This window comes from Choloepus didactylus, chromosome 18 (genome assembly GCF_015220235.1).
Source record: "Choloepus didactylus isolate mChoDid1 chromosome 18, mChoDid1.pri, whole genome shotgun sequence".
Classification (NCBI taxonomy): domain Eukaryota; kingdom Metazoa; phylum Chordata; class Mammalia; order Pilosa; family Megalonychidae; genus Choloepus; species Choloepus didactylus.
The window spans coordinates 31,078,979-31,100,360 of record NC_051324.1 but is presented as its reverse complement, the minus strand read 5'-3'; the positions used below and the strand labels follow the sequence as shown (position 1 = coordinate 31,100,360).

Here is a 21,382-nt window from a genome sequence, read left to right as displayed (position 1 = left end):
ATTATCCAGTTTGTTGCCATACAGTTGTTCATAATATCCTCTTATAATTTTTTTAATTTCTTCAGGATCTGCAGTTATGTCACCTTTTTCATTCATTATTTTGTTTATATGGGTCTTCTCTCTTTTTGATTTTGTCAGTCTAGCTAGGGGCTTGTCAATCTTGTTGATCTTCTCAAAGAACCAACTTTTGGTGATATTTATCCTTTCTATTGTTTTTTTGTTCTCTATGTCATTTATTTCTGCTTTAATCCTTGTTATTTCTTTTCTTGTACTTGGTTTAGGATTGGTTTGCTGTTCATTTTCTAGCTTCTTCAGTTGATCCATTAGTTCTTTGATTTTGGCTCTTTCTTCCTTTTTAATATATGCGTTTAGTGCTATAAATTTCCCCCTTAGCACTGCTTTTGCTGCATCCCATAGGTTTTGGTATGTTGTGTTCTCATTTTCATTCGTCTCTATATATTTAGCAATTTCTCTTGCTATTTCTTCTTTAACCCACTGATTGTTTAGGAGTGTGTTGTTTAACCTCCAGGTATTTGTGAATTTTCTAAGTCTCTGATGGTTATTGACTTCTAATTGTATTCCATTGTGGTCAGAGAATGTGCTTTGAATAATTTCAATCTTTTTAAATTTATTGAGGCTTGTTTTATGTCCCAGCATATGATCTATTCTGGAGAAAGTTCCGTGAGGACTAGAAAAGTATGTGTATCCTGGTGATTTGGGATGTAATGTCCTGTAGATGTCTGTTAAATCTAATTCATTTATCAGATTGTTTAGGTTTTCAATTTCCTTATTGGTCTTCTGTCTGGTTGATCTATCTATAGGAGAGAGTGATGTGTTGAAGTCTCCCACAATTATTGTGGAAACATCAATTGCTTCCTTTAGTTTTGCCAATGTTTCTCTCATGTATTTTGTGGCACCTTGATTGGGTGCATAGACATTTACGATTGTTATTTCTTCTTGCTGAATTGCCCCTTTTATTAGTATGTAGTGGCCTTCTTTGTCTCTCAAAACATCCCTGAATTTGAAGTCTATTTTATCTGAGATTAATATTGCTACACCTGCTTTCTTTTGGCTGTAGCTTGCATGAAATATTTTTTTCCCATCCTTTCACTTTCAGTTTCTTTGTGTCCCTGTGTCTAAGATGAGTCTCTTGTATGCAACATATTGATGGTTCATTTTTTTTGATCCACATTCTGCGAATCTATATCTTTTAATTGGGGAGTTTAATCCATTTACATTCAACGTTAAAACCATGAAGGCATTTCTTGAATCGGCCATCTTATCCTTTGGATTATGTTTGCCATATTTTTCCCTCTCTCTATTAATATCCTTTATTGTACCCATACCGAATCTCTTTAGTACTGAACCTTTCTCCAAGTCTCTCTGTCCTGTCTTTGTTTCTCTGTCTGTAGGGCTCCCTTTAGTATCTCCAGTAGGGCAGGTCTCTTGTTAGCAAATTCTCTCAGCATTTCTTTGTCTGTGAAAAATTTAAGCTCTCCCTCAAATTTGAAGGAGAGCTTTGCTGGATAGAGTATTCTTGGCTGGAAATTCCTCTCACTCAGAATTTTAAATATATCGTGCCACTGCCTTCTCGCCTCCATGGTGGCTGCTGAGTAGTCACTACTTAGTCTTATGCTGTTTCCTTTGTATGTGGTGAATTGCTTTTCTCTTGCTGCTTTCAGAACTTGCTCCTTCTCTTCTATGTTTGACAGTGTGATCAGTATATGTCTCGGAGTGGGTTTTTTTGGATTTATTCTATTTGGAGTTCGCTGAGCATTTATGATTTGTGTATTTATGTTGTTTAGAAGATTTGGGAAGTTTTCCCCAACAATTTCTTTGAATACTCTTCCTAGACCTTTACCCTTTTCTTCCCCTTCTGGGACACCAATGAGTCTTATATTCGGACGTTTCATATTATCTATCATATCCCTGAGGTCCATTTCGAGTTTTTCAATTTTTTTCCCCATTCTTTCTTTTATGTTTTCATTTTCCATTCTGTCATCTTCCAGGTCACTGATTCGTTGTTCAACTTCCTCTAGTCTTGTACTATGAGTGTCCAGAATCTTTTTAATTTGGTCAACAGTTTCTTTAATTTCCATAAGATCATCCATTTTTTTATTTAGTCTTGCAATGTCTTCTTTATGCTCTTCTAGGGTCTTCTTGATTTCCTTCATATCCCGTACTAGGGTCTCATTGTTCATCTTTAGTTCTTTGAGTAGCTGCTCTAGGTGTGTCTCTTCTGGTCTTTTGATTTGGGTGCTTGGGCTTGGGTTATCCATATCGTCTGGTTTTTTCATATGCTTTATAATTTTCTGTTGTTTTTGGCCTCGTGGCATTTGCTGACCTTGATAGGGTTCTTTTAGGGTTTGTAGACCAGTTGAAGTCCTTATCTCTAATTTATCAGATCTACAGCTTCGTGGAGTACACTTTCTCTAACTAACCAGCAGGTGGCGTCCACGAGCCACCTGTTCTCCACAAGCCAGATCTCCCCTGCTTAGCCTTTTTGGTGAGTGGGGGAGTGAGTCTTGTGGGGCCCAATTGGTGTACCAAGCTTGCGTGTGTAGTTGGTGTTGCCTGCCCTGTATGTGGGGCGTGTTTCTGGGCAGTCGGGGAGGGGGGGTGGCCCTAACAATCAAATCTCCCTGATGATCCTAGAGTTTTAAAGCTACTGCAATAGTCTAATCCTTCAGTTCAGTCCTGCCACAGTTTGTCTCTGCCACTGACCCACAAGTCTTTGGTATTGGCGTATGGCTCCTGAGACTTGCAAGTGGGCCCCTCTTCCAGGCTGTGCACCCCGGGTCCTCTGTTGAGGGATGACTGTGCTATGTCACAGGTGAGTGCCGTCCCCCCAGGGCAGTTCTGGGCTGCTGGGCTGTGTTGGGAGGCTCCCAGTCTGCTCAAATGATGGCTGAATGGGGCTCTGTTAATTCACACTGCTCCCCCTTCCCAGCTCTGGGACATTCAGCTGAGGTTGCAGGGAGGGCTAATGTCCACGCCCAGTTTTGTGGTGTGTGCCTGTTATTTGAAGCACTTCCGTCACACTGGGTTGTCTGGGGCAGCTCTGGGCTATGGGGCTGGTGATGGGCAGGAGTGTTTCCTGTCCACCAGGATGGTGGCTGTGAGCGGACACCCCCCTTTTCTTGGGAAGTTGTGTTGTTTAGTGAATTTTCTCAGCCACTGGATTATTGCCTTTTGTCTCAGAGCTCTCTTAGTTCTGCTCTTGACTTGACGTGCCCAAATTTCAATTCTTTGAAGCTTTCTGTATTGAGCTTCTTAGAGTAATTGTTTTAGAAAAAGCAAAAAGGATTTAAAAAAAAAAAAAAAAAAAAAAACGGTCCTCCTCAGAGATTTAATGGGTTATTGAAATGCTAATAGACAAAGCAACCAGGGCCATTAAGGAAAGGTGCCCAGGGCAGAGAGATCAGCCTTGCTTCGGGATTTGCATATGCGCCTCAAGGCCTGATCTCCGCCCTTCCCCTTTCTGTGTTCACCAGAACTCCAAAAATCCTCTGCTTTTATTTTGGAGTTTTTCGTGTTGTTTTTTGTTCTATGCCTGTCTCCTCTCTGCTGGGCTGGCTGCTCTCAGAGTCTCTGGTGTCTGGCCTCAGTCTATCTATGGTTGGAGTTTGAATCAGTAGAATGAGTTTCCGGTAAGAGCAGCCACTGCAATTCTCCCTTCTCCTTCCTGGAGCTGACAGCCCCTCCTCCCCCGGGACTGAGCCTGGCAGGGAGGGGCGCGGGTCCCCTGGCCGCAAAAACTTACAGATTTTGCTGATCTCAGCAGTTCCACGTTTTCATGAGTGTTGTATGAAGTATGCCCAAAGACAGATTGCTCTGTGGTGTCCAGTCCACGCAGTTCCTGGCTTTTTACCTACTTTCCTGGAGGAGTAACTAAAACATACAGCTCACCAGTCTGCCATCTTGCCCCCTCCCTCATCAGTACCGTTTTAAACACCCACGGGCAATTGCAAATATGTGGCCAAGGTTGAAAGCTACTGACTTGTAGTTGATAAAACTAGGCAACTAAATCATGGAGTTTTAACTTTTTATTTTGAAATGATTTCAGTCTTAAAGAAAAGTTGTAAGATCCCCCAACTGTTAACATTTTGCCATATCTTTATCAATATTCTCTACATATTTACATATTTTTTCCTAAGCCATTTAACAATAAGCTGCAGACATAATGCCTCTTTAGACCAAATATGTCAGTGTCTATTTTCTAAGAGCAAGGAAATTCTCGTACATAACCATAATACAATGATCAAAATCAGGAAATTTAACCATGATACATCATCATTATTTCTAATAATGTTCTTTACGGAAAATTTTACCCTCTGGGCCAGGATCCAATTCAGGATCATGCATCACATTTGCTGTCATGTTTCTGTTTAGTCTCCTTCAGTCTAGAACAGTTTCTCAGTCTTGGCCTTCATGATAATTTTTTTTTTTTTTTTTTAAAGAACAGGGCAGTTATTTTACAGAAGGCTCTCAGTTTGGGTTTCTCAGTACATCAGATTAAGAGGCAAATGACGCCGATTTGTCCCATTACTGGTGATGCTAATGTTGAACATTCAGTTAAGGTAGCGTCTGCCAGGTTTCTCCACTGTAATTATTTTTTCCTTTGTAATTAATAATTTCTGAAAAGATACTTTGAGATTCTTTAATATCCTGTTCCTCATTAAACTTTCACCCACTAGTTTTAGCATCCATGATGACTCTTGCCTGAATCAATTGTTACTACGATTTATGCACATATATTTACATACATGTACACATATTTATTGTCATATGGATTCTTATTTATTGGTTATAATCCAGTACTGTCATCTCTTCTGATGTTCAAAGTACCCCAAATTTGCTCAGAAGAAGCCCCTTCAAACTATGCTGTTTCAATGTCCCTGAAATGTCCCATCATATTTTAAGCACTGCTTATGTTCTGGAGGAAGATGTTCATGTCCACCTTATACTTTCCCTGACTAAGTCCTGGAATTAGTCCTTTCTCCATGGAGCCCTGATTCCTTTTAGTGGAAATTAAAATATTATTTAAAAACCAAGATCCAGGTATTAGGTGTCCTTTGAACCTACTCTGACTTGGAGAAAATCAAATGAAACCATCATTAATTAGAAGCCCAAATTGCACACCATTCGCCACTTAACCTTCCTCACCTTTGAACAAAAGCTTGAACTAGAAAGATTTCATCAGAAATAGAAACACCACCAATGTTGAGAAAATGTGAATGGTACATAGCACGCAATAAATAAACATTTACTGAATTAATGAAGGTAAAAAGGACTCAGTTCTTCAGACCAAACTCAGCTAAACCTAGGGACAATAGGGAAGCTGTGGCCAGTAAACATTTTGAAGGAACACAACTAGGCCAATTCTGGGGCAGAAAATTAGTGATATTTCAGTCACTGGAGAGGAGAAAATGTATATTTGAGAAGCCAAGTTGCTGGAAAAGCAGAGGAAAGGAGGCATGGTAGTTGGTCTCATGTCCAGAATACTTCAGTAAACATAAGGGCTGCTAAACACAAAAGCACTAAATTCTGATCCTGAGGATCAGAGCTGAGAGGCATAAAAGACTGAGAAAAGCTAAACTTTCTTTAATGGAAGGGCCCTCCATACCTCTAGAAATGAGTTTAGGAATGATTTTATAACAGATGAGGGGGTTAGAGTTTCCCAAGAAAAGTAGTTAGCTGCTAGGCCTACATTCAAATGTAAAAATCAATATTACTCATCACAAAGATGCTGAGGCTAATAATTCAAAGTTATTCCAGTAATCTGCAGTCTATGATTTAAAAATAATAGAATTACGACTCTACAGATTCCCTGTTTTAAATACAATATACCTAGACAAAGAATGAGGTAAATCTGAATGGAGGAATATGAAAATATAAAGTTTCTATACAATGTTTTCCATGATCCCCTTTTTTGTTAAAGATAATTTTTTAAATCATACATATTAACAAATGCATTGCTGTGCACGGAAAAAGATTGGGAAGATACATAACGAATCTGCTTTGGAATAGTAGCGAGGAAAGGAAGAATTTTCATATTTGCATTGCTTTAATAGTACTCCTTGTTATAAAATTTTTATTTCCAAGTAGACAATTAAAAGAAAATAAATGTGTTTCTTCCTCATTTGCCCTCCTCAGAACTGTCAATCTTCAATGGAAAAATGTTGACTTTAAGTACCAGAGACATCCCATTTCTTTTGCTAAAACAGAACTTTCAAGTTAAAATGATGTGGATCACAGTTCTATCTTTGAAACCTATACTGTAGGGAGAAAACATGGCGGCATAGAGAGAAGTGGAAAACTGTTAGTCCCCCCGAGAACAATTCATAAATGACCAAAAAACTAGTAAATAACCAGGAATAACTGCGGGGAGACAAACGTGATTGCCCACTCATCATCCACCAACCTGAATTGGGAGGAATGCCCGAGATCACAGCATAAAATCTGTAAGTAAAACTGTGGACCCGCGCTGAGAGCCAAGAGCCCCTCCCTCACAGAAGCCGCACGAGCTAGAGAACGGCACTCTCCGAACAAGCTAGCGTACAGCAGCCCAGCTCCATCTGGGATTTTAATGTTAACTGCTAAATACAGACAGTGAATCCTCAACGAGCAGACAGAGGCTTTTGGGGACAACTGACGTTGGGAGAGTCGGGGGACATATCTGTCTCAGGACGAGAAGCCCAGAGGCTGACGGGTGAACCTGGGAGCTTTTCTGTCCCTTTTGCTTTCTGTGGAGAAAACTGCAGCCGCTTTCAGCCTGCAGCACTTTGCAGTAAAGACAGACTCAGCTATTTTAAAATCAAAATACTTTGATCAGCAGAGTCAAAGAAACAAAGAACTTCCTGATAGGCAGTGACCTCTTTGGAGGGGGCATAGCTTCCCAAAGGAAAGGGAGGGGCCCAGCTTTACCACCCGCCTTTCCGGAACCAGACCCCAAAGCCTGGGGGAGGAGAGCCATGGGCCACACCCCCTTATACAGGCGGTGACAGACTGCACCTGCCAAACAGAATAGCACAGGTGTTACTAATCCTCTAAGAAAAACCATCAGGGGAACCAGATACTGAGTATTTCCTCCTTCTGTGACCTGAACCTGTTCTCATCTGGGAAAACCTGATTGGGGTGGCCTAGAAGGTCAGATGCCTAGACAACAGAAAACTACAACCTACACTAACAAAAATGAAGCTATGACCCAGTCAAAGGAACAAACATACACTTCAACTGAAATACAGGAATTTAAACAACTAATGCTAAATCAATTCAAAAACTTTAGAGAATATTTCACAAAAGAGATAGAGGCTGTAAAGAAAACACTGAGCATATATATGGCAGAAATTGAAAGTTCAAAAAAACAACCAGTAGAATCTAAGGAAATGAAAGGCACAATACAAGAGATGAAAGACACAATGGAAACATACAACAGCAGACATCAAGAGGCAGAAGAAAACACTCAAGAAATGGAGAAATAAACACCTGAAAGCCTACACGCAAAGGAGCAAATGGAGAAAAGAATGAAAAAATATGGGCAACATCTCTGGGAAATTAAAGATGAAAAAAATACAAGAATCTATGTATCATTGGTATCCCAGAAGGAGAAGAGAAGGGAAAAGGGGTAGAGGCAATAATAGAGGAACTAATCAATGAAAATTTCCCATCTCTTATGAAAGACATAAAATTACACATCCAAGAAGTTCAGCGTACTCCAAACAGAATAGATCTGAATAGGCCTACGCCAAGACACTTAATAATCAGATTATCAAATGTCAAAGACAAAAAGAGAATCCTGAAAGCAGCAAGAGAAAAGCGATCCATCACATACAAAGGAAGCTTAATAAGACTATGTGCAGATCTCTCAGCAGAAACCATGGAGGCAAGAAGGAAGTGGTGTGATGTATTTAAGACACTGAAAGAGAAAAACCTCCAACCAAGAATCCTATATCCAGCAAAGCTGTCTTTCAAATATGAGGGAGATCTCAAAATATTTTCTGACAAACAGACAAGGAGAGACTTTGTGAACAAGACACCTGCCCTACAGGAATTACTAAAGGGAGCACTACAGAGTGATAGGCGAAGATGGGAGTGTGTGGTTCAGAATACAATTTTGGGAGATGGTAGCACAGCAATGTAAGTACACTGAACAAAGACAGCTATGTATACGGTTGAGAGAGGAAGACTGAGAGCATGTGAGACACCAGAAGAAAGGAGGAAAGATAAAGAATGGGACTCTGTAACTTGGTGAAATCTAGTGTTCAACAATTGTGATAAAATGTACAAATATGTTCTTTTACGAGGGCAATAAGAAAATGTCAACCTTGCAAGGTGTTAAAAATGGGGAGGCATTGGGGGAGGGATGCAATCAATGTAAACTAGAGACTGTAACTAACAGAATCATTGTATTATGCTTCCTTTAATGTAACAAAGGTGATATACCAAGGTAAATGCAGATAAGAAGGGGGGATAAGGGAGGCATGATAGACACTTGACATTGGTGGTGTTGTCTGACTCTTTACCCTACTTTGATTTAAGATTACTTTTCCTTTCACTACTTCCTAGCTGTCATTTTTTTCCTCTTTCTTTTCCATCTCTACCTTCTTTGATGCTCCCTCCTGCCTTGTGGAAGAAATGTAGATGTCCTTATATGGATAATGGTGAAGGTGGTGAACACATAAATATGTGACCATACAGAGAACCATCAATTGTTTACTTGGGATGGAATGTATGGGGTGTGAACAAAACCATCTTAAAAAAAATGGGTTGATGTCAAAACCTCAAGGGCAATATACTGAGTGAAGTAAGCCCAACACATATGGACAAATATTGCAGGGTCTCACTGATAGGAACTAATTATAATATGTAAACTCACAGACATGAAATAGAAGGTACCAAGATATAAGATGAGGCTTAAGAATGGGGAGTGGTTGCTTAGCATGAGCAGAATGTTCAACTAGGACGAAAAATATTTGGAAATAAACAGAGGTGTCGGTAGCAAGATGTGAGAATAACTAACAGTGCTGAATGGCATGTGAATGAGGTGGAAACGGGAAGCTCAGAGTCACATATGTCACCAGAAGGAAAGTTGGAGGTCAAAAGATGGGAATGTATAAAACTGAATCCTATAGTGGGCAATATCCATGATTAACTGTACAGATATTAGAAAACTCTTCCATGAACCAGAACAAATGTATGACACTGTAATTAGAAGTTAATGATAGAGGGGCATATAGGGAAGAAATATATACCTATTGCAAACTATATACTACAGTTTGTAGTATTTCAACATTCTTTCATAAACAGTAACAAATGTACTATACCAACACTACGAGTCAGTAATTGAGGGGGGTTGGATAGGCATATGGGAGGATTCGAGTTTCCTTTTCTTTTCCTTTTTTTTCTCCCCCCATCTTTCACTTTATTTCTGGCCTGGAGTAATGAAAAGTTTCTAAAAATTGAACAAAAATTAAGTGTGGTGACGGATGCACAGCTGTAAGAGGGTACCAGGGGCAACTGATTGTACACTTTGGATCTTTGGATAATTGTATGGTATCTGAACAATCCCAATAAAAATTAAAAAAAAAAAAAACTATATTGTAATAATTTACTCAAATATACATATCTGTAAAAGTAGCAGATCTTCAATGAGGCTGGCCATGGCTTGCACGTCTAAGAGGTCAAGAAAATTATCTTTGGGACAGTCTTACACTAAAACTGTTGAAAAAACTCAAAGCTTTGACCAGGTTCTCACACTTACCTTTTTTATTGGTTGTAAAGTACTTGGAGTCAGTCATGGTTTTGGATCTTTAATATGTACCTACAGTGAGAGAAAAAGAATTCCTTTATCCAGGTTATATATGCCCAGCAAGACATCCAATTAATTTTAAGAAATATTTATGTACCATACTTGGTGATTAAAGGGATGCAAATTATGAACATAAATCCTGCCTCAAGGAACAAATCTGGACAAAAAATACCCAAGTCCAAATGAAATGGGGTGATAATCTCAACCTATTGTAGCTCATAGCTTTCAAGAACTAAAGCTAGACCTCTCTGTAAACACATATTTAACTAGTCACTCAAAAATTTAAGATATGAAAAAGTTTGTTTTGAAAGAACTCCCCATTATTTTCCATTCAAGAAAATCTGGTTTACTTCTCTGCCTCAAGATGGAGACACTCCAAAGCATGTATTCTGAAGCAGCATATGTTAGAGAGAAAACAATTCGGCCCATGTATTCACCCTTACAAGCAACTTTCAACAAGAGGAATCTCTTTCAGAAAAGTCTACATAGTAGGATACTATTTGTGCTAGTTTGTATCTGTTATGTACCACATAAAGAGCCATGTTCTTTAATGTAAAATATGGGGGAAGACCTACTGTGGGTGGGACCTTTCGATTAGGTTGTTTCCATGAAGATGTGATCCACCAAACTGACTGTGGGAACTTTTGATTAGATTATTTCCACAGAGGTGTAGGGATCCTACTCATTCAAGGTGGGTCTTAATTAGTTTACTGGCACCCTCTATGAGAGAATAAAGGGCAGAGACATTTTGAAGAGAGCTGAGAGATACTTAGAAAATGCCCAGAGACATTCTGGAGACAGCCATTGAAACCAACATTTGGAGATGCTATGCTAAGAGATGAAGCCCAGAGTTTGCCAGAGAAGTTAAGTGAGAACCCACAGACACTTAAAGAGAAAGCCACTGGAGTCAGAAACTGAAAGCAATGCAACCTGGGAGCAAAGGACCAGCAGATGCCAGCCACATGCCTTCCCAGCTGACAGAGGTGTTCCGGACGCCATTGGCATTTCCTCAGAGAAAGTATTTACCTCTTGATGCCTTAATCTGGACACTTTTATGGCCTTGGAACTGTAAATTTGTAACCTAACAAATCCCCTTTATAAGACCCAATCCATTTCTGGTATTTTGCATAACAGCAGCTTTAGCAAACCGGAACACTATTCTTTCACAAATATTTACAGACAAGCATGCCTTAGGGCATGAGTTATTTTAAATTATGGTTTTCATATGTCCAACAATCTATACTTAGCCCCACAGCATTGCCAAAGAATAAATATCAGTTTACAGGCTAAAGAATAAGATATTTATTCAGTCACACTGAGAACCAAAGAGAATTGGAATGGGTGTTAAAACTTTAAAGAATATGGATCCTGGTCTCAACCTTAAATCTTCTGTCCTATTTCCCAGGAGACTGAATCCAGCTATATGTGGCTCTACTAGTTAAAAAACAAAAAAAGGTATTGGATTGACACATTTCTCTCAAAACACTGACAAAATTTTCTCATGTGAGAAACTCTAGAACTTTGTACAGTGTACTTGACTTCTTTAAACATAACAATTCCTTTTAATGATATTCCTTCTGCACTCAAAAATTAGTAACTTCTTTCTTACCAACATCATGAACAATACTATTACCAATTTCAAGACAGAAATCCTGGCACCTGCTCAGAAATGTCAGGTCAATACAACAAGAGTGATAATACATTTGGCAACCAATAGCAAATATGGATCTGAGAGAAAAATACAACAAGAGTGATAATACATTTGGCAACCAACAGTAAATATGGATCTGAGAGAAAAAGACCCAATTACCAAACTGGATAATGAAAAAAGCCTGGGTCAAATCTGATCTCTAAAATGTGCTACTTGGAGAATCAAATGGAAATTAGACTCATTTGCTACCCTTCCAACTAGCTGCTTACTACTTACCGTCCTGATCCCTACACAACCTGTAAAAATTCTTTAGTTTGTGTCAGTATTTCATTAAATTACCTTGTTAAAAGAAATGGGCTAGAGCTCACAATATCATTATAGAATACAGAAATTTGTTTTAATGATATTTGTTGTAATTAAAAGTTAACCTGAAACAAACGAATAAATAACCTGTAACAGAAGCTTGCCTAATTCAATATTTTCATAATGCCCTTTCAGCAAAAACTCAAAGAATTTTATAATTGTTTAATCCATTCACAAAGTAAGCTAAACATGAAGGAGGCAAACGTATAAGGGAGTCCTTCACATAAAAAGCCTGGAATAAATCCAAAGTAATCTTCAGACTCATATATGCCAAGAGAAAAAACAGTGTACAGAAATTATTACTAGAGCCTCACAGGAGGGCCATTGCTAAAGCCCATTATGGTCTGTCTAGGATGTTATTATGCCACTCTAAATCCTATGGAATCATCAAAATAATTTCAGAAGTAAGATTTAAAAGTAAAATCTGCTTGGAAATGTTCATGCAGTTTTGAAAAAGTTTTGTTGTTTTGTAGAAGCTATCATACACATACCCTAAATTTTTAACAGGAATTTTCATCAATCAGGTAAACAATCTAATCTAAATTCTGCCTTTATTAGTAGCCCACACTTTTCATAACTTCCCCTAACAAATTTCAGTATCAAGGAATATATTTCTTTCCTGTTCATTGTGATCAAGTGTTCTAACTAAAGAATAACGTACTCACCCATAAAATTTCAGGGTAGAGGGGAGTCAAGAACAGATCCCTAGAAGTCATGAAAAGGGAGAAATACATCACTCTCTTAGCTCCCACTGCTGTCAACAACAGGAGTGAATATTCCTTATCTATATGGGCAGAGACATTGTACCAAGTCAGTCCCTGCCTTAAACCAAGAGAAACTAGGACAAAAATGAAAATAGTCCAAACAAAACAAATGAGAAGAGACAGTGATTGCACAACATTGTGAATATACTAAATGTCAAACAATCGTTCACCTTAAAATAGCTAATTTTGTATTATGTGAATTGTACCTCAATAAAATATATGTATTTTTAAAAAAAGGCAATCAATATACACTTAATCATACCACAGAGATGGACACAGCCAGACTCGCCAAAACATAGGATGGTGAAAACTGATGTCTGCATTAAAAGCCACAGAAAAAGCAGCCAACATAGAGCTTGAGAAAAAAATCAAGTACTTGTTGAAAAGGCTCAGAAAATCAAGTTCCTCCTGGGAAAAAAGAAAACATTCCTTCAGGAGAGACCCAGGAATAAGCAGAGCCACCATGAAGTTCAAGTTCACACTACTGTTCTACCAGATCAAGAAGAAAAAGTCCCCAGTTGTTCTGAGAACACATGCAATGGCTTAAGAGCATTGCTAAACCACAAAGCCGTCAGTCAAAGCACACTCTTCCGTGTCCTAGCTCAGAGTATGATGTCACTGCATTTCAGAAAAGGCCTCCCTGCACAGGACTGTACATCTACATTTAACATAACCTAGTTTCTACCAAATATAGGCTGTGAAAACCCTCCTCCCCCATTCCTCTTAACCTCCAGTCCCCTAAAAAAGAAGGAAGCAGCAAAACAGGATTAATAGCTTTGTTAAAATAAGGACAGAAAAAATTTAATAGGATCTTAATTTCAAATGGCTCTCTGGGAAATGGCAGCTAAATTCCTTTCACATAAAGTTGGGCTTTAAACTGTTCAATGGTCAGTAATGAAAAACTGGCTAAAGAGTTAACCAAATTATAAAGCAGAAAGGTTAATTCAGCAACCTTTTATTACAAGTGAGAGGTGAGAGGTGCTAAATACATTTTTAATTAAATATTCAAGAATAATGCAAAGACAATTGCATCTCTGGGCATCATTTAGCTTATAAAAAATATATAACAGACAACTTAAAAGCTAAAATCACCTGTGATTTCCATTTAAAAGTGACACAATACAAAGTAATTTTTTAATATTATACAGTTAAGAAAGAAACTCAAAAGTTTTATATCCAATACTGAAATACCAATAAACACTGGAAAAAGGAAGGGAGGAAGGGAAAGAGGAAGGACTTCTATTAGCTTAGTTCAAACCTGTGCCTAAAATGCAATATTCCAAAATGAATCCGTTTAAGAAAAAAAAAAAAAGATATAAGAACGGAACTTAATTCACAGAATGTTAACTCTGTTTTAATTTTACCACCCAACTTTCAGTGAGGCTCTTTGGAGAACACACTATCCTTTCTGCTTCCTTGGAATTTCAACTGCTAAGACACCTGCAAGCAGTTTCTCACCTCACCACCGCACTTAGTCATCACTGGAACGTGTTACACGTTTTCTTGTACAGCTGCATTTCCTTCACCTGCTGCTTTCCATTATTACTTTGTAAGTGTACCCTGAGGCTAAGCAATGTAAGTACAGGAGGAAGATAATTAATAATTTAAAATGTTCCTCATTAAGATCACCTTTCTTAGTCATTTTTTTTTAGTTGACTGCGTTTTCTTTCTTTTAAACCATTAATGAGTATGATAATAGCGTTTGACATTTAAAAAAATTTTCGTTTTTAAAAGTCAAAAATTTAATGAAACATCCACATATAGTCAAACGAGTTCAATAAAAGCCTGCCTCCAAAATAGAAGACTGCTCTGAAAACTAAGGCATGAATAAACTCTTGTTTCAAAGAATATGGAAAAGAAACAGGAAGTTCCAGTTTCTTCACTTCTAGCTTAACCTACAGTGTTTCCCAAACCAGACCATTCCTGCGAAAACCAGAAAGAAAGCGTTCCGAGTTCAGATTTCCCTCCTATTGCTTCCTCCTCTCTTAAATCGGGTCAAAATTCTGGAGGTTCTTCTTTTCCTCCCCCAGTGTCAGGAATTCCTCTTCTTTCCCCAGGTGGCCAAGACTAGAAGGAACATGCACCTCCATCACGAGATGGGGAAGAAGTGTCTCTTACCCTCAAATTACGAGAGACTGGAAGAGGCGAAAGCAGCGGGGACCTTCTCGTCAAACCTTTGGGGAAATCCCTCTTTCCCTTCGCTCGCTGGACACGTCCCAGCTCTGAGTGGACGGACGCCCAGTGGGAAAGAAAGAAGGTTCTCCCCTCGGCCTTCAGCCCCTACCAGCCACACCCCTGGCCTGCGACTGTACTAATAACCCGACCAACCACGAGGAATCCTTCGAGACGTAACCTCTCCCCGTTCCTCTCCCAGCTGCCACGCCCGCGGATTCCCCTCCCGGACCACAGCCACCGCGGAGGAGTTCCTTTCTTGGCTACAACGGTCACACCCGACCGCTCCCTCCACGCTCAACGGTCACGCTCCTAGGATTCCCTCTCCTCTGACCTAGAGTAGAGATGTCCCCTCTCCAAGAATGAGGAGAACATCCTAAAGGCAGCCGGCTTGAACTCACCGGAGGCAAGGCCGGAGGTGGCGGCAGCAGCCAGAGAGCACGGCCCAGGTGGTGTTGTAATGGTTTCCTGCCCGTCACGATTCTTTTTCCAGGTCTAAGTCACTGCGCAAAACCCACTTTGCCAGGGACAAAGATGGTGGACAGGAAACGCTGACGTAAGAGGACGACGCCGTGCTGCGTCATCGGGGTGCGCCGCAGTACTGGGAAGGCGGTGATTTCTGTAGACCTGGAGACCGAATGAGTTTGCTTGGTTCAGAAGAGACCTTGAGACTTGGGCACCGGAAGTTGTTCAGTGGCCATCTGAAGGGATAGAGTAAACAAGCAGACATTCTCTGGATTTGCTTTCTCGCACCGAGGTTCCCTGAGAAACTTACACATGGAGAGGGTGAAATATCCTGTTCCTTAAAAAAAAAAAGCCTTAGCTAATTTCTTTCCCTAACAGGTACTCTACACGAGCAGTCGGAAAAGAGGAAAGACTATACACAAGCAGTCGGACAAGAGGAAAGTGGTGCAAGAGGTTGAGATGGCATGAGATAAATTCCTTCCCCAGCCCCTGTGAAATGATAATAATCTCTCGCGCGCGCGACCCCCCCCCGCCCCCCCTTCTGTCTCTCTTTCTCGATTGTGTAGCTTAAATGGAATAAGAATAAAGTAGGTAAAGTGCCTGGCACGTAATAGACGTGTGTGCTTACCAAAGAACTAAGTTCTCTTTCACTTTCTCAGTAACCAAGACCCAGATTCCACATCTGGAACTAGAGAACAAGGTTGATGAGGGTAAATGGAACTACCTGTCAATGAAACTAGCTGGTCCTAAGGTTTACAGGGGTGGGGGGGGATCCTACATACACATACACATCTTTATCCATTAACTCTGTAAGAGTCCAAAAGTGGTGTATTTTTAAATTTCATTCTGAAGGAAGAAATCAGAAGTACATAAAAATTTCGTTAAAAATAATGCATTATTTTCCCTATTATTAAAACAGGGGAAAACTGGAAACCTAAATTGTAAAACTAAAGTATGGAAACATTTATGGCAAACCAAACAGTTGCATAATACTGTGGAAAAATATTTTATGACACAAGAAATTTCACAATAATGTTAAGTGAAAAAAAGATACAAAACAGTATGTACAGTGTGACTGTATAGACAGGGAAAAAAAGACTGAAAAACTATGCAGCAGAATGTTAAGAATAGTTATTGCTGAATGCTGTTTTAATTTTCTTCCTACTATTTTTCTGTATTTTTCATATGTTCAACATTAAACATGTATTTATTTCTACAATTGGAAAAAAAACTTTTTAAACTATATTTTTGAAGAATATATAATGACAAGGAAATATGCGTTGAGCTGGTGTTAAGGAAAAAAAAGACAAAATTAGAAATCCAGAAAAGTATATATACTTTGTTACAGTGGTTATCTCTGGATACTGGTTTATAAATAGTTCTATTGCCATCTTTATATTTTTCATCATTTTCCGTATTTTTCTCTAAGAAATGTATATATCTTAAGAAAAAAATGAATAAATGCAATTTGCAAAATACATCTTCAAGTGTTTCAGTCCTCATCTTCCTCCACATTTTGAGTGAATGTATTGACCAAGCACCCCCTTTTTCAAATACTTTCCTTAACTTTTGTGACTGTTACCTCCCAGATTCTTCCACCCATCTTCTTTCTGGCTCTTCTTACTGAGCTATAAATTCAACAAATATTTATTGACTGCTACTATTTACCAGGAATTGTACTTGGGGTCCACATGGCCTCTATTATCAAGGGCTCATAGTTAGGAGGCTGTTGAAATGATCCAGCCATCATCTGATGGTGGCTTAAATTATTAACAATCATAACTATATTGCTTTTATCTTGTGACCGTGTGATTGAAAAAACCTTTTGTCTGATACCCACTCCGTATACAGTTTATGGTTAGATGCGTAATAAAAACATGAATGGAAAAAAATTATTAACAATCTAGTTTATATTTATTGAGCACTTACTACGTCACTTACTCCGCTTAAATACTTTACATTTATTATTTTTTTAATAATATATCACAACCTGATAACCAGCAGACCGAAGCTCCAGTCCTGGGAGCCAGGCATCCGCGCGGGTGTTTATGTGTGCAGGAAGTGGAAGTGGAGGATATGATAGCGCCCCAACGACTCGCCGAAAAGTCCTCCGCAAAAGAGAGGATCAGATTTGACTTTCCACCGAGAATGCGATGCAGGCCAAAGTAGGAAAAAATAAAACAAAGGAGCGAAAAAAAACTGTCCCTAACCGGTCCGCAAAATCTCTTCGCAGCAAGTGGTAAACGGAAGTTCCGGCGGGATCATAGAGATTTCTAGTTCCGGCTTCAGGGCTAGAGCACCATTCCTCGGCCCACGCCTGTCTAAAGATCCTTGCCTTCTATTTCCGGGTCCAGCTCCTGTTTTAAAGAGGAGCCCTGCCCTCAAACGTGGCGTCGTGGGTCTTTCGTGCCTTCCCTGGGATCAGCGACCAAGGACTGGCGCTGGCTGGGAGACTACACCCAACAGCTGACCCAGTCCTCGTGTACCGAGCCCGCACTGGCATCTGTGATCCATCATAGACATCTGGCTTTTGAGCCCTCACGATTGAGGGTCCCTGATTTGCAGCCCCCAGGAAGGAAGCTCGAGAGGACAGCGCGCCTTTGCCCACACCTGTTGTCCCCCGCTCCCCAGGTCACGCCCTGCCTTTGAGGTGCATCATCTGACAAGTCACCCCGCTACCTACAGACCATTTACACCCACATGCGAGTTAACTTCGTTATAAACTTCCTTAATTTGAGACCCGTCCCCTTCTCGTTTTCAGTGCTCTTTATTCCCCGGTTCAATCTTAACCCGTAAAATTGTTTGGAGCTTCTGATATCCTGCAGAAAGACTGCTTTTAAAACAGAGCATTCATTTGATCAGGAAAAAGTTCATGTCTTACTAGGGAGTTTGTAGGAAAAGTGAAACCCAGTACACACAGGAAAGAATGGCTGAGCATGGGGCTCACATTACAACTGCTTCTGTGGTGGATGACCAGCCATCTATCTTTGAGGTGGTAGCACAGGACAGTTTAATGACAGCGGTGAGACCTGCCCTTCAGCATGTGGTCAAGGTAAGGTATTAATTTTCTCGAAGGTTTTAGGGACAACTTGGTAAAAAGCAAACTAGTAATTTGTGTTTATCTGGTAGCCTAAGGTTTGAAATAACCCATTAGCATATAATTCACATCCCATGATTTAACGGTTATTGAATTTTTTCTGTACAGAGCCTGGTACTGAATACCCAGCACTTCGGGGAGGTGTTACAATAGACCCCAGAAGAAGTGACTTAAGCCCAAAAGAGTGTATGGATGGGGAAATGAAATATAAATACAAGATATGGCAGCTCTGTAATGGAGTGAATTTCATTTATTTTGTTTTAGATTCTTGCAGAATCAAATCCTGCCCGCTATGGCTTCTTTTGGAGGTGGTTTGATGAAATATTTACTCTGCTAGACCTTCTGCTCCAGCAGCATTATCTATCTAAAAGCAGTGCCTCATTTTCTGAAAACTTTTATGGCTTAAAACGGATTGTAATGGGGAACAAGCACAGTTTTCAGAGACTGGCCAGTGCTGGTCTCCCAAAAGAGCAGCTTTGGAAATCAATTATGTTCCTGGTTCTTCTTCCCTATATGAAAGTGAAGCTGGAGAAGCTGGTTTCTAGCCTGAGAGACGAGGATGAGTACTCCATCCATCCCCCTTCTTCCTGCTGGAAACGATTCTACCGAGCTTTCCTGGCAGCCTACCCATTTGTTAACATGGCCTGGGAAGGCTGGTTTCTTGTGCAACAACTTCGATACATCCTAGGAAAAGCTCAGCATCACTCGCCACTGCTGAGGCTGGCTGGAGTTCGGCTGGGTCGACTGACAGTTCAGGATTTACAAGCTCTGGAGCATAAACCAGCTGAAGTCAGCGTGATGCAGCATGTTAGGTGAGGCCCTAGCATTTCAAAAAATCTTAATAGAGTCAAACTTTAATCTTAACCCAACTCTGTGACATTCACCTCCTTCAGTCCACTATGAAGTATTCCATAAAATCATAGAAAAATTCTTTGTTCTATCTATAAAACAGGGATTGCAGAACATCCTGGTAGTCTTCTTATCATACTGACTACCTTTTATAGTCACTTGCTATTTGCCAGGCCCTGTGCTTGGTGTTAGCTTTTCCATTAATCCTCATCATAACCCAAAGAAGTAAATGCATTGACCCATTTAACAGTTGAGGAAACTAGGCCCTAACAGTTAAGTACAAGCCAGATCAATACAATTCTAAAGACTGTGCTCTTAACCATGATGCTATACTACTTCTGGATAGTGTTTTTATTCTCCTACAAGTTCAAATACATATTCCTCAATATTGCTAATTTATTTTTTGTTAAGTGAGTTGTTTCTTTTTTTGCGATACAGTATCTTTCACACACACAAAAACAGTCTATGCAATCAAGGTCTCTACTAATACCTTTTCTCAAAAAACAAAACAAAAACCCTAGTCTTTTGTTTTTAAAAACAAAGTTTGGTGCCTACACTCCTAAGATACTGTAAGTCTGAAAAAGGGAATTCTTTAGAATGGATCCAGTGCTAATCTAGCAACTATTCAATTCCCAAATCAGTGATTCTGATGAATAGTGTAAGAACTGTACTTATGTTAATTATTCTGTAATTATACCTAAATAAACAGTTTCTCTGTTTGCCTCCTTTTTCTATTCACCCAACAGTGTCAGTGAGAAGATAAAGTCAGCACTGAAGAAAGCTGTGGGGGGTGTTGCCTTATCCCTCTCCACTGGTCTTTCTGTGGGTGTCTTTTTCCTGCAGTTCCTTGACTGGTGGTACTCATCTGAAAATCAAGAAACCATCAAAGCACTGACTGCCCTGCCTACTCCGCCACCTCCTATACACCTGGACTATAACGCTGATTCTCCCCTATTACCCAAAATGAAGACTGTGTGCCCTCTGTGTCGTAAAACCAGGGTGAATGATACTGTTCTTGCCACCTCTGGCTATGTGTTTTGTTATCGCTGTGTGTTTAATTACGTGAGGAGTCACCACACTTGTCCCATCACAGGTTATCCGACAGAAGTACAACACCTGATTAAATTGTACTCTCCTGAGAACTGAAAGGAATTAACATCTCACAACAAAACTATTGCATAGGGCTAGTTTTCAGCATTGTTTGATACTTTTCAGCCTCAATTCATAACTATATGTACTTTAAAAAACTGTATGAACTTCTTTAAAAGGATATAGCCATTTGATCCTAACCTTTTAACCTGCTTTCTAAACCCCTACTTACGGTTGACCAAGGTGGTTAGAGTAGAAGAATCAGGATTAGCAAGGAAAGTGAGAGCCAGCATATAAGTGGATAAAAGAGGATAATTAGTACTGAAGCTTTTCCTATCCCTTTCTTTAAAGAACAAGAAGTATAGAAGCTTTCAGGAAAAAACAAAGCTAGACTTCAAAGTGGGTGGTGAGGGGAAAGCAGGCCTTCTCTTTAGAGCCTTTACTTGCTAGTGATGGGGAGGTTTCATCAGTTTGCAAACAATGAATTGTGGACTTGGCTTCTTTAGAAAAACATCTCCTTCCCATATACTGGGACCTATTTATTAAGTGATGTCTAATATAGTTTATCAACTTTTAAAATTCCCTTATGAGCCACACTTATATCTTTCTTGGAAACTGGTTAAAGGAAAATAGGGGTTGAATGTTTAGAGTAGTCTGAAAATTTCAGTGTCAAAGCAAAGCTAACAAGCAATGAATAGGTGAACTAAAATACTGATCTAACTACGACTGTGTAAAGAAAAGATCTTCTGATGAACTCTCCTTGCTTGCTGTTTCAATAAGAGTTTACTAAATTGGCAGGATTTATGCTGGCTATCATTGAAGTTTCTATGAAGCATTTAAGTGGGTTTTAAGAATACGTGTATTGTCACAATTATTTGGAAACTTAAAGATTACTTGAGGTGTTTAAAATAAAATTTTCATTCAGACTACCTTTGAGTTTTGAGGTATTTTTATACTACGAGGTGTTTTTGTATTGAATAACATTTTGTGTGTTTTTTGTTGTTAATCCAATACTTGGAACAAAAAGTAAGAATTCAGCCTTGTGTGAAGTACTTGCATCAGAAATACTTCAGATACACTAAAGCTGCCTGTTTAAGAAAATTGGCACCACTAGATTGGCA

At 39.4% G+C, this 21,382-nt stretch overlaps 2 protein-coding genes across 7 annotated transcripts in view; one reads left to right on the top strand and one right to left on the bottom strand.

Moving 5' to 3' along the window:
• AP2B1 (adaptor related protein complex 2 subunit beta 1) overlaps nucleotides 1–17,468 on the bottom strand; it is a 141,656-nt gene extending 124,188 nt beyond the window's left edge. Inside the window, exons 1-4 of one of the 5 annotated variants that reach the window (XM_037810841.1) lie at nucleotides 17,217–17,468; nucleotides 15,855–15,914; nucleotides 15,163–15,462; nucleotides 9,764–9,823 (exon numbers count right to left, since the gene is read on the bottom strand). In XM_037810841.1, coding sequence (XP_037666769.1) covers nucleotides 9,764–9,800 — 37 coding nt within the window. In that variant the 5' untranslated portion in view covers nucleotides 9,801–9,823; nucleotides 15,163–15,462; nucleotides 15,855–15,914; nucleotides 17,217–17,468. Of the gene's footprint in view, nucleotides 1–9,763; nucleotides 9,824–12,490; nucleotides 12,670–14,707; nucleotides 14,932–15,162; nucleotides 15,463–15,854; nucleotides 15,915–17,216 lie in introns of those variants that run through there. The other 4 variants (XM_037810844.1, XM_037810840.1, XM_037810842.1 and 1 more) reach the window with 4 other exon arrangements.
• Nucleotides 17,469–17,585: 117 nt separating this feature from the next.
• On the top strand, nucleotides 17,586–21,182 carry PEX12 (peroxisomal biogenesis factor 12). 2 transcript variants are annotated; one of them, XM_037809286.1, is made up of 3 exons: nucleotides 17,586–18,278; nucleotides 18,849–19,135; nucleotides 19,919–21,182. In XM_037809286.1, the coding sequence occupies exons 1-3, from the start codon at nucleotides 18,153–18,155 to the stop codon at nucleotides 20,316–20,318; spliced, it is 813 nt and encodes a 270-aa protein (XP_037665214.1). In that variant the 5' UTR covers nucleotides 17,586–18,152; the 3' UTR covers nucleotides 20,319–21,182. The 2 variants fall into 2 exon arrangements, with proteins under 2 accessions (XP_037665214.1, XP_037665213.1); XM_037809285.1 differs by having other exon boundaries at nucleotides 18,588–19,135.
• Nucleotides 21,183–21,382: the final 200 nt, after the last annotated feature.